The sequence below is a fragment of the Oryza glaberrima genome, chromosome 8 (genome assembly GCF_000147395.1).
Source record: "Oryza glaberrima chromosome 8, OglaRS2, whole genome shotgun sequence".
Lineage (NCBI taxonomy): Eukaryota > Viridiplantae > Streptophyta > Magnoliopsida > Poales > Poaceae > Oryza > Oryza glaberrima.
The window spans coordinates 15,737,191-15,750,010 of NC_068333.1; the positions used below are offsets into that span (position 1 = coordinate 15,737,191).

The 12,820-nt window shown below is 41.6% G+C and overlaps 2 protein-coding genes across 2 annotated transcripts; both read left to right on the top strand.

The window, feature by feature from the left end:
* The first annotated feature begins 1,514 nt into the window (after window positions 1–1,514).
* LOC127781149 (peptidyl-prolyl cis-trans isomerase, chloroplastic) lies at window positions 1,515–5,313 on the top strand. The gene is made up of 7 exons (XM_052308058.1): window positions 1,515–1,694; window positions 2,715–3,005; window positions 3,166–3,365; window positions 3,936–4,171; window positions 4,432–4,574; window positions 4,709–4,780; window positions 4,883–5,313. Exons 1-7 carry the CDS (start codon window positions 1,578–1,580, stop codon window positions 5,108–5,110), a joined length of 1,287 nt encoding a protein of 428 aa, XP_052164018.1. The 5' UTR covers window positions 1,515–1,577; the 3' UTR covers window positions 5,111–5,313.
* A 2,021-nt stretch (window positions 5,314–7,334) lies between these two features.
* On the top strand, window positions 7,335–11,647 carry LOC127782918 (protein Dr1 homolog). Its single transcript, XM_052310198.1, has 6 exons — window positions 7,335–7,501; window positions 7,648–7,754; window positions 8,790–8,879; window positions 9,403–9,497; window positions 10,564–10,632; window positions 10,718–11,647. The coding sequence occupies exons 2-6, from the start codon at window positions 7,700–7,702 to the stop codon at window positions 11,315–11,317; spliced, it is 909 nt and encodes a 302-aa protein (XP_052166158.1). The 5' UTR covers window positions 7,335–7,501; window positions 7,648–7,699; the 3' UTR covers window positions 11,318–11,647.
* The last annotated feature ends 1,173 nt before the right edge of the window (window positions 11,648–12,820 follow it).

A 12,820-nucleotide genomic window follows, 5' to 3' on the forward strand; every position in this document is an offset into this window, starting at 1 on the left:
ACATATATGCTGGATTGCCCTCTGGATGGGATGAATCATGATGCAGATGCGCCAGCTAGTTACTTGATCGCTGATTGCATCAGAGTTCCCCGCATAATCAAGGATGAAGAGGATACTTTTCTTTACGGACGATTTTCGCATGATAGGGCTCGCGGCTAGGCGTCCATCTAATATTGGATATTGTTGATAAATCTCGATGATGATATTTGCGCGTCAACGAAGAGAATTTAGGGATGCTGCTTGTATTTGAAACTAACTCACGCTTATTTAGGGACGTACGTACAACATATCTCAAACTAACTCTAGTTATTTACAGTACATTAAATCAATTAATGTATCTACGGTCATAAAGACACGATTTATTTAATCGACGGTCAGATCTTTTTATTTAAGGTGAGAGATCGTAGAAAGTGTCCAATTAGTATAGGTATAGATAGATAGATAGATTACTACTTTCTTTTCCAAATGTTTCCAATCAATTTCTGGCTACTTTCTACTAGGCGGCTAGGAGAAAGCATATACCGATGGAACTACCAAGTACTAAGAGCGAGGCTAATAGTATAGCCCGCTGCTGGCTAATAGCCCATAGCTAAAGCCAACTACTAGTACAATAGATTGTCCATTAGCTGGCTGCATCTCATAATCAAATAATTAATTATAACATACACATATCAATGTATGTGATCAGGAGTGAACTGTATCCTTGTAGCTATTTGTGTTGTGAGATGAACTTTGTTCATCATTTCACAGATCATACCAACCAAGTTATCTGTTGTATAAAAATTACTACATACTTCCTCCGTTTCACAATGTAAGTCATTCTAACATTTCCCATATTCATATTGATTTTAATGAATCTAGACATATATATCTATCTAGATTCATTAACATAAATATGAATGTGGGAAATGCTAGAATGACTTACAATGTGAAACGGAGGGAGTACAAAGCACTAGTGTTTCGTGGGCAAGAAGAGCTCACAATGAAGGAGTATATTTCCTGGCTGGATTTTTGTTGAACGGTGTGGCGTGAGAGTTTTTCACCGGGCAAGTTTTTCGCTAACGCACGGACGACAATTACGCACGGACGATGGAGATGGATTCGCGCACGTTGGGGGGGGGGGGGAAGGGGATCGCGCGCCACACGGGATCGGGCTGAGGATGTGTGGGCCCCACAAACCGCGTTGTTTAGCGCTAGGGTCGACTGCTCGCGAGCGATACGGCGTGGAGAGAAGCGCTAGCGCCCGGCGACAATTTAGTCGCTTGCTTCATTCTCTCTCATCCTTTCTCTCTCATCCACATAGAAAAATGATGATGTGGCACTGTTTTGGAGCCCGCTGAATCAGCCTATTGTACCTACTCTAACGAACATCAGTTTCTTCTTCGGAAAAGAAAGGAAAAATAAAAAACACGGGTCGGTTTTGCTTATCCGGGTCCCCCTTATCCACATCAGCGTCTCCTCCACCAATCGCCATTTGCCGCGCCTTATCCACCTCACCAAAACCCACCCTTCTTCCCCCATTTCCACCTCCACCTCCCACACCACCTCACGTCATCCTCCTCCTCCTCCTCCCATCTATGGCGGCGGCGCTCGCGTCCCCCACCTGCTGCTGCTGCCGCCGCCCCTCGCTGCGTCCTTCCGCGGGTCGCCGCGGCCGTCGCCCCGTCGCCCGCTGCGCGCTCCCCTCCTCCGAGGTGAGCGAAGCTTCTTGCGATTCTTTCCTTTTAGTTGCGCGAGCGGGATGGCTTGGGTGCCTGCATTGGTGGGAGCCGGATGGATGGGTTTGGGGTGGATTTCTGATGCGCGGCCAATGTGGGTTAATCGGTGTGGTTGGTGGGAATCGAATTAGAATTCTCCTACCTGCGTTGTACTATATACGAGTATTGCGGTAGCTCTGTGGTAGAGGGGGGCTTGTTTACTTTACTACCAGGGGTACAAGTATTCAGATGTTACTGCACACAAGATTAATACCCTAATGGCCTGAGACCAATGTACTGTGGTTCTTGCATGTGTGGAGAATATATAACCTTTAGTATTATATTTTCCTCTATGTAAAGGTCTGCATGTGCGTTTTTCTTAATTTTGCAAGTATAAAATTGGGTGAAAACAGTATTATAGACATGATGTGTAGTAAAACTGTTAGATGATGCAGAGTTATATAGATGCAAATTTGGAAAGTGAATTGCCGTGTGTCCAAACTCCAAAGGATTGAAGTGCGAAACAATGAATTTTATTAAGTAAGTACGGTATTTTTCTTTCATAATTGCAGCTAAACCTTTTTCGTTTGCGAAAGATTAGATTTAGTTGGCATACTTTCCTATGCTTGTTCTTGGTTGTAGCAAATACGGAACCATCCAGGCATCCAGTAAGATTGGTAATTCTGTTTCCGTAAGCTATTCTTACTGACTGCTGTTGTCTTGCATGTTTCATGTGTGACGTAAGCTTAGGAAGGTAAAAAAATTGTAGATGGTATGCAGCTTGTGCTATTATACGAATGAAAATATTTTCTCCTTTGCATTTATAATCATGTGTAAAAGTTGGCTATGTTCCTTCCGTTCAAATAGTTGCATTTATTTTCTGTTCTGCCCTTGTAAAACAACAATTTCCTTCATTGTCGGTACGGATAAACTTTCATGCTGTGGTACCTCTAGTCAGATGGTTGGTTCTCTTTTACTTTGTTAATTTATTCTAATTTTTTAATTCGATTATTGCAGAAAAGGAATTCATTTAGCTGGAAAGAATGTGCAATTTCTGTAGCATTATCGGCTGGATTAATCACTGGCGCACCAACGTTAGGATGGTCAGCACATGCTTCTCCTCTTGAACCAGTGATCCCAGATGTTTCAGTTTTGATCTCTGGACCTCCCATTAAAGATCCTGGTGCTTTATTGAGATATGCTTTGCCAATAGATAATAAAGCTGTTCGTGAAGTTCAAAAACCACTAGAGGATATTACTGACAGTCTTAAGATTGCTGGTGTTAGAGCCTTGGATTCAGTTGAAAGAGTAAGTCATCCTTTTGAGCTGCTGATTAGAAATGGTCTACATTTTATCTAGAGGACAATGCATTCAATAACTGAAAGCAGCCACCTTTTATTTCAACTCTCTTGAATTTACTTACTCACTTGAACTACTGGAAATTTATAATTTTTTCTTCAAATTTTAGAATGTAAGACAAGCATCGAGGGCACTGAGTAATGGGAGGAACCTAATTCTTGGCGGTCTTGCTGAATCCAAAAGAGCAAATGGGGAAGAATTATTGGATAAATTGGCTGTTGGACTTGATGAGCTTCAACGGATTGTTGAGGACAGAAACAGGGATGCAGTAGCTCCAAAGCAGAAAGAACTTCTCCAGTATGTTGGAACGTGAGTGAACATAACTCCTCAAAACAATTATATGTAATTGTTTGTCTTTCCATTGCTAATGTATGGAGTACTAGATGTTCTGACCACCTATATTTAGGAGGCTGATAGATACGACAATCCTATTTTCTGACTTGTTTTAAGAGAAAAAACAAACTAGATGTTTTCCCACCTGCCATTCTGGGGATCAAACCCGGGTGGTGCATTTCAGCCCCACACCTTCACTACTGGGGACATTGACAAATTGTTATGGTTTGCTGAACAAAAGTTCTTGCGAAGTGATAACTCTTTAGTGCTACAGAACTGAATTATGTCAGCCACTAAATATAATAATTGTGATCACTCTTACGGAAGGGCTCTTCTCGTACCTTCACCACTGAGGACATTGACAAAATGTTCTGGTTTGCTGAACAAAAGTTCTTGCAAAGTGATAACTCTTTAGTGCTAGAGAATTGAATTATGTTAGCCACTAAATAAAATAACTGTGAGCACTCTTGTGGAAGGGCTCTTCTCATTTATACCTTGTCATTGACTCTGCAGCTGAGATCTTCCTGGGACATTGCATTTCTGCAGTGTAGAAGAAGATATGGTCGATGGATTCCCCTATGAAGTACCAGAAGAATACAGCAGCATGCCTCTTCTCAAAGGAAGGGCTACCGTGGACATGAAGGTTAAGATTAAGGACAATCCTAATTTAGAGGATTGCGTATTTCGGATTGTTCTGGATGGATACAATGCTCCTGTGACTGCTGGGAACTTCTTAGATCTGGTGGAACGGAAGTTCTATGATGGCATGGAAATTCAAAGATGTAAGTTTGCTTGTGTGATACATTCCATAGATATGGTCCAACATTGTTTATATCAATCACCATTTTTAATTGCATTTTGAAAAACATGTAGTAGATAATCTTGATAGTAACTAGCAAGCTCGTTTTACTGACTAAACCATGGCATTACCCATTTTTTCAATGAAAAAGCCTCTCTAGATCTTCTCTGTTATTTAGGATTGAGGAGTCAGAACCTTAATTATCTAGTGAGCTTTTTTTAACTATTATTGGTTCTTTTGCAGCTGATGGTTTTGTTGTTCAAACTGGCGATCCTGAGGGACCAGCTGAGGGATTTATTGATCCCAGTACTGGTAAAGTTCGTACAATACCTCTTGAGTTAATGGTCGATGGTGACAAAGCGCCTGTATATGGTGAAACACTTGAAGTAAGTAGGCAAAGTTCTTTCTTTCTTTCTTTGTTTCTTTCTTTCTTTTTTGTCAGTTTCAGAATCTACTGGAAATTTTGGCAACTTTATATCTATGAGCTTGTTCTTACAGTACACATGATCATGCATTTCAGGAACTTGGCCGCTACAAGGCTCAAACAAAGCTTCCTTTTAATGCATTTGGAACCATGGCAATGGCTAGAGATGTAAGTATCATGATACTGCTTCAGTGTAATGTATCAAGCATCTGCAGATATGGGCATATTCTTCAACATTTTCTAACATAAAACGTTTGAATATCATGGCAGGAATTTGATGACAATTCTGCTTCTAGCCAAATCTTTTGGTTGCTAAAAGAGAGTGAGCTAACACCAAGCAATGCCAATATACTGGATGGGCGGTACGCGGTATTTGGATATGTGACCGAGAACGAGGACTACTTGGCAGACCTCAAGGTTGGGGATGTCATTGAATCGATTCAAGTTGTCTCAGGCTTAGACAACCTCGCCAACCCAAGTTATAAGATTGTAGGATAAAATGTTTATTTTTTTCAGGAGTTCCTTGATAGGCAATTATTTTACCATATTGAAATCGGTGTAAAGTGCTATAATCTCTAACCCTCATCTCATGACCTTCTATATTTTGTGCTTAGAGTTTTGCAATATGCGGGATTCAATATTACTTGAAAGTAAAGATGTTCAGCATTTGTCTCTTGCCATATGACCTAACACTGTATCAACCGTTTTGTCTGAAAACTAGCATGGCGTTTGTGTGTTTAAGGATCTGCTACTATGAGTTTATGACTTGCAAGAGGGGAAAGTAAACATATGTTGCTTATTTTCACACTGCATTCTGACTTATTTTAGGACTTCTCAGAATGTCTCAAACTTTTTCTTCAAACTTCCAACTTTTCCATCACATCAAAACTTTCCTACACATATAAACTTCCAACTTTTCCGTCACATCGTTTCAATTTCAACCAAACTTTCAATTTTAACGTGAACTAAACACACCCTTAATAATTCTGAAGATTTTTTCATTCTATAGCGCTTTTACGAGAGTAGACATGGAGATATAACAGTTTGTAAGGTGTTTTCATACGTGTTGCTCTAAAATAGTGGTGTTTCCTATGCAATAAGTTGGAGTTGACAATATGTAATCCTAATGTTATAGTAAGGCCACTCTTATAGTTGCATTTATTTATTTATGTTTATTTTATAAAGGGAGGGTGCGAACGAAAAATAATTTGTAAATAGAACTTTTATATACATGTTCTTAGCGATTTACAAGCAAAGACTGAAAAATAAACTGCGATAAAAAAAACCTCAAAATCAACTCTAAATTTAAGGTTGAAAATTCAAATTTTGACTTATAAGCATAAGCAAAACGATGAGATTGTGAATTTGCCAGGAGTATCTACAATGTTTTGGTTCTACTTCAAGATAATACCCACGAGGGTTCAGAAACTTACCGTTTGGTTTATGTAGGTGCAAACCAAAATGATCTAAATATGAACTTGGAACACCTACAAATGCTTTAGAAACTTATTTATTAGTAATTTTTATGTGCATGTGTACCTATATTCAGGATAAAACCATGCTTGTAAAAAGGCCTACTGGTACCAAACCACCTCTCTCTCTCTCTCTCCAACCTTTTCTTTCTTGTAGAGCTGTGAGGCATGAGCCATGAGCGCCGCCATCACCATCCACGCCTCTCGCCGCCATGCTCGCCGCCAGCGATGACCTAGGCGACAAGGATGACGACTTCTGGACAGGGACGGCGCCGCCTCTACGACTTTTCCCATCAGCTATAGCTGCTGGAGCAGAAGTCGTCCTTGACTGCGACCGTTCCGCCATCACCTGGGCCCGTGCCTCCTCACGCTGCAATGCAGTGGCGTCGGGGTAGGGAGGGAGGCGACGCGGGAGCTCGCCGCCGCTGGGCGTGAAGGGAAAATTTGTCACAAATCTTAGTCACAATTTAAAACCTGACTCAAATTTATCACATATCTTAGTCAAAAATTCAATCACATTTTTTATAAAAAATACACGAAACTAATCAAGCAAAAATTATGAAAAAATAGTCATGAGCGAGGGCATAAAAGCCATTTTTCTCTGGAATTAACACCGATATATTGCATTAACGGAATAGGTCAGGTCTAATCTTTGTATTTTTTTGAAAGGAGAGCCAAATGAGCAAACTTAAGAAAGTATGCTAAATTGGTAGTTAGAACTTAAAATAGTTGTCCCTTTTTAAAAACAACTTACATATAGAATTTTTTTAAGCAAAAATATACCATTTAGTAGTTTGAAAAATATGCACGTGGAAAACGATAGAGTTGAATTGGGAACTTCAATAAAAGAACTCAACCTAATAAGACCCCTTAAGTAAGATGGATACGCCAATAGCAAAATCTTGGGGTACCACTCAAATCTCCTCTAGCATGAGCTTTATTAGCCGTCTAGGCCGACTCTAACTTGCAGTTTCTTCTAGAATCAAAAGCTCCCATAAACAATTTAGTTTTTTTCATCTAAATTATGAGAAGTTGTAGTTGTATAATTTAGAAAATAAACTAAAAGCCAAAAGCTGAAAAACCCATCTTCTCTATATCCTTCTCATAATTTTAGCTTCAAAAAAAAAAAACTGAAAAAGTGTTTGACGCGCGTTCGCGAGTTAGGCTTTCTCGTGTTTCAGCCGGGCCGTAGTCTATTCTGTCCAATAAAAAAGCCCATAGCAGCAAGCAGCCCAACGTAATTAGTTAGCCCCTCTCTCTGACTCCTTCCTCCTTCCTCCCTTACCCACCGTTCCCCTCGACTTCCCCGTCTCCTCCGTGACCTCGTCGGAGCACCGCCGGCCGATCCCCCCCGCCTCCGCCACGCGAGCAGGCGGCGCCCCCGCGCCCCGCTGCCTCCGCCTCCTCACCCTCGCCGGTGAGCAGAGCAACCCCCCCTCCTCCTCTTTCTCATGCCTCTCTTCTAGATCTGGAAAGCTTCTCTCCTCTCCTTGCCGGTAACCCTAGCGCTAACATTTGGTTTGTTTTTTCCGACGATTTTTTTTTTTGGGGGAGGGGTTTCAGGTGAACGGCGCATGCGCCCCCGACGTTAGGTGTTGCGCCTGGAGACGCGGAGATGGATCCGATGGATATCGTGGGGAAGTCCAAGGAGGACGTCTCCCTCCCCAAATGTGAGCTCCCTTTGACTCTGATTATGCGTTATTATTGTTGTTTTGCGCGTGGTGCTTTTGCTTCGTGCCTGAATTTTTGTTGTGCAATTGTGCTCGTCTGCGACCAGGCCATGGTTAATCCGCGAATTATCTGTTTAGGGCAATTCAATTTAATTTCGTCCTTTTTATTTGTTTTAGAGTCGATACTCCCTTCAGGCAGGCGACTTGTTGAGACTTGAGACAAGAATTTAGGGGTTTTTTTTGGGGTATGTGATGTTATTTACATGCTCTTACAGAGGGAGGGAGGGGGGGGGGGGTGTTCTGCTGTGCTAATCCATTATTAGGGAGATTGAGTTCATTTTTGGTGGATATATTCTGTATGCCTTTATTGATGGTTGTGTGAATTTGTGGTAGTTGTGGACTTGAAGATTGCGCTGATTATTTTAGGAGTTTTCTTGTTTGGTGCATAGTGAGATTGTATGTGATCGGTCCGTGTTTCAGATATTATCGATGATAGCAGACATGGAATACAACGTTAACTTTCATAGAAAAATCTAAATTGTAAGGTTTCTTAGGAGTATGTTGCTTGAAGTTGGCACTACATTTGTCGGGTTCTGGTAATCTGATTTGGTGTTGTAAATATGGTACTACTTTTTGTGTACATTGATTTGATGCTTCAAGTTGACGATTTGTTTCTTTTGTGGTTATAGCACATCCCTTGTGTAGTTGGTTCCATTAGATAGAAAATTAATGCATTTCGATTATAAACCTTGGGATAAATGGGCTTTGATGCTTACTATGAAGTCCAGCAGTGTTTACTACTTTGATGTTTACAGCACAGCACAGCTGTTTTAGCGAATTATAATTGTGATCCATAAATATTTCTCTGGGCCTGATGTAGTTATTTACTCATATAAGCATTTCTAGCTATGAATTTGGACAGCTGTGGATCGATATTCATAGCCAAAAGTTGCTATATTTTGGGGCGGAGGTAGTAGCATTTTTCTGTAATAAATTGTAGCTGATTTAAGTTAACCGTTTTCTGTTACATTTCAGCAACAATGTTTAAGATTATAAAGGAGATGTTGCCCCCTGATGTTCGAGTGGCAAGAGATGCACAAGATCTTCTTGTGGAATGCTGTGTAGGTAAGAGAAGTTCGTACTATTTTTAATCAAGAATATGAGCTGTGTATTTTTAATCTTACAAAGTTGTCCGTTTTAAAAACACAGTGTGGTGGACCATCGTGATGTTATTATCTGTAAAATTTAGTCAATATGTCTGGATTTATTTAAGATTCTAAGTTTTCTATGTTCAATCATTAATGTAATAGAGAATTAAGGGGGTCAACATATGCAAAATCTATTGTGGCCCTAAAAAAAATGGGAGGGTCGATATCTGATTTGTGTATAGTATGTTAATCCCATACCGTATTTTCCTGTCTGGAGCATAAAATCCGTACTCTCACCAAATTTATTCATGTTATAACCCCTCCATGTTGTGAGTTCCTTAAACAGTAAAATAAGTTATTCCACAAACAGTTTGGATAATTTTACTGGATATCTCTTGCAATCTTTGTTATTTCAACCTAAGAGATATTGGTTGTAAAAAATAGCTGAAATTTCTCCCTTTATGGATCTAATCGCAGTATGCATATTTTTCATATATCAGAGTTCATCAACCTCCTATCTTCTGAATCCAATGAAGTTTGCAGCCGAGAGGACAAGAAAACCATTGCTCCTGAGCATGTTCTTAGAGCTCTGCAGGTTTGCCTTTCATTTCCTGAATATTAACATTATTTTTTATCACTTATGATGCTGTCCTCTCTGTTTTATCATGGTTATAGTTTTGTAGTATGTTGTCAATATTTTGTCCTTATGATTATGGACCTTATCTATGTTGTTTCAGTATACTGCAAAATAAAGTTAAAAATAATAGAATGCCTGGAACAGTGTAAAAGGGGAATATATGAATGTTTCTTTTTTGAAAATGAAGGATTTGAGTATCTTAGAGCTATTTTTCTGAGTGCAAATTGGTTATGACTATTGACTATAGTCTGAAACTAAATTGCTGAATTTGTCTTTTGGCAGTTCAGATATCTATATGCCATGGAGTGCTAACACAGCTAAAACTGATCTGCACATGTGCGTTCATTTGTTAACACAATTTTAGGGGCTGAAAGTAGAGTTGGGCTTGGACTACCCAATTGGGTGTGGTCTTGCACTCATACTCCATTTTGGGCTCTGGTGGATTTTTTTTTCAGTTAGATCATGGATATGCAGGCCCAAGGGAAACATTCAATAGTAAAATACTTCTTGGGCAGGAGTTTAGCCTCAACATTTGATGTCCAATGTTAAAACGCACCATGAAGTTCAGAAGTTGTTGACAGCCACATTCACTAGGCGATAACCACATGATGGAATTTTTTATGGCGGATGTTGTTGCCTCATTGCATTGCAATGCTAAGCAGTGGCTTCATAGGACCTCAACGTTCTCCTTGCTCCCTTGCCCTCCTTCATGGCAGTGTCTTTCCCTCCTTCATGGCAGTGTTTTGCTTTCTTCCTGGGAGATGTACTTTTGCTTCTACACGATTCAAACATCAAGTCTTGAAAAGCTTGACTATTTTTTAAAAAAATGAAAAAAACGTATAGAACCAGCTGAGAACCTTGTTTTAACCAAACACTCAGGCTCCAGGTTCCGGAACCCTGCAGTGTAAACCTACTTCTGGCTGGTCTACCTTTGAAATAATTGTTTTCCAACTAGTAGTTGGTACTGACCAATATGTGAAATCCCCAGACTTATATCAGTTTTTTTTTTTTTTCATATTGGCAGGATCTTGGCTTTAGGGAGTACATTGAAGAGGTTCAAGCAGCCTACGAACACCATAAGCATGATACCCTGGTTTGTACTGTGTTTTACCCACAGAGATATGCATAGTATTCTATCATCTATGCAGAATACATTGACACTATTTTTCATTGAGCAGGATTCTCCAAAAGCAAGCAAATTCACTGGTGTGGAGATGACAGAGGAACAAGCTGTAGCTGAGCAACAGAGGATGTTTGCTGAGGCCCGAGCAAGGATGAACAATGGTGCTGCCAAACCGAAGGAGCCAGAACCTGAAGCGCAGCAGCAAACACAACAGCTACCACAGCCTCAGCTGCACCCTCAACCACAGCAACCCCTGCAGCCTCAACTTCAGCTCCATCCACAACCACAACAACAGCCCTCACAGCTGCTTCCTCAGCAACAGCTGCTGCATCCTCAATCGCAGCAAACTCCGCAGCCTCAACTTCAGGTCCACCCTCAACCACAGCAGCCCCCACAGCTGCAACCGCAACCTCAGCTCCACCAGCAACCACAGCTGCCCCCACAATTGCAGCCGCAATCTCAGCTCCCCCCACAACCGCAGCAGCCCCCACAGCTGCAGCCTCAACTTCAGCTCCATCCTCAACCACAACAACAGCCCCCACAGCTGCAGCCGCAACCTCAGCTCCATCAGCAACCGCAGCTGCAGCCGCAGCCGCCGGCAGAGCTGCAATCACAGTCACAACCGCAAACAGAACATGGCTTGGACAGTTCATGATTCAGATTCCATGTTGTGTAGCCTCAGTATAAGGAAAAGTTGGTGTACTTCCGCTGGCATTTACTAGGACTCTGTGTGTCCCTTGATAGCTTTAGGTTTCCATGCTTCATGTACAATGTAAATCCAGTGTGATTTCAGTTACCATGTTGCTAATAATCTGAAGCTCTCTCTAGTCACTGATGTTATTACTGTACCAAACACCCTTTCTCTGACTGTATGACTGTAGTAGTATCATGGCATGTATGATGCCTTGTCAAAAGGGACTCCATTAGCTGTGTAACTTGACTTTTGCCGATGGCGATGGTGATTTCAGTGACTTGTTAATTGCAAGGTGCCATTTGTCTCACTGAATTGACTGTACACCTTTCTTGATATTTCGGTGAGCCCTAAGCTATTCTGGCAATACTATTGCTGCATCTGTTTTTGTGGGCAATACACTGTAGTCTAACACACAAGTTTCAGGAAGACTCTTGTGTTTTAACAGTTTAACGTAAATTCTGAATTAGCCAAGGCAGTGAAGCAGCCCACTACTTCCATAACCTTTGATTATTACTGCGAAATTCAAGTTCAATATCATAGGTAATCACATTTGTCGTGCGAAACCAAGTCTCGCATTACAGAACAACTGCCAAATCTCAATATACGATTTCAGGGTCCGATCCGATCCCAGATCTCATTGGGCCTCAATCCCTCGACGCTGGCCATCCAATCTCCCCTTCCACCTTCCTTGAGCTCGCTGGAATTGGAAGAATCTGGTGCCGTCCCCGCCACCTCCGGTCTCTCCTTCCTCTCCCACGCCACTGCCGCGCTTGGCCGGACCGGGCACTGTGCGTAACCGACGGGACAAGCAGCCCAGCCCATTGTGTCCCCTCCCGTCCGCTGGTTGCCAGCCCCGCGGGCGTCTCCTCCCCCCCCCCCCCCCCCCCCCCCCCCCCCCCCCCGCGCCGCCCCCGGCGCACCTCCACACTGCCGCAAAACTCCGCCGCGCCACTCTCGCCTTGTCGCGCCGAGCAACATCCGGTCCCACCATCCCTAATCGGCACGCACACAGATACACAGTAATCCCCCTCTCTAACCACTCAATGACATGTAGGCCAAAATTGATTAAGAAAACGAGATTAAGATGTGTCGCTGATTTCTCTTTTTTATTAATTTAACAGCTCGATGTAAGGCTGCATTAAAATGGATACAAATACCTAAAAAGAGACAAATATGAGATACTCCTATATGACTAAGATCTGTGTTCAATAGTGTGAGAAGGCAAGAAAAAAATCTCATGTTTTTCGTATGCATGCTACTGAAGCATCTAGGCCCCGGTGTTAATTTAGTAATTAATGAGAAGCACTAATTGTGGACTAACCGTTGTCTTTGAGCTATATATTTCAAGTTAGGTTCACATCATGTGTGCGCATGGATGATTATCGATGGATTAAAATTGACGGCGCAAAGCAAAAGGAAGAGAAAACGGTAAACTAGTGTTTTCATTTTAAATTGATCGAGGCG

Bases quoted from the DNA above. Each gene is read 5' to 3' on its own strand.
- LOC127781149 (XM_052308058.1), top strand. From the start codon at position 1,578: ATGGCGGCGGCGCTCGCGTCCCCCACCTGCTGCTGCTGCCGCCGCCCC. The intron at 1,695-2,714 runs GTGAGCGAAGCT...CGATTATTGCAG, and splicing joins GCGCGCTCCCCTCCTCCGAG to AAAAGGAATTCATTTAGCTG. The intron at 4,781-4,882 runs GTAAGTATCATG...ATATCATGGCAG, and splicing joins CCATGGCAATGGCTAGAGAT to GAATTTGATGACAATTCTGC.
- LOC127782918 (XM_052310198.1), top strand. From the start codon at position 7,700: ATGGATCCGATGGATATCGTGGGGAAGTCCAAGGAGGACGTCTCCCTC. The intron at 7,755-8,789 runs GTGAGCTCCCTT...GTTACATTTCAG, and splicing joins GGACGTCTCCCTCCCCAAAT to CAACAATGTTTAAGATTATA. The intron at 9,498-10,563 runs GTTTGCCTTTCA...TCATATTGGCAG, and splicing joins ATGTTCTTAGAGCTCTGCAG to GATCTTGGCTTTAGGGAGTA.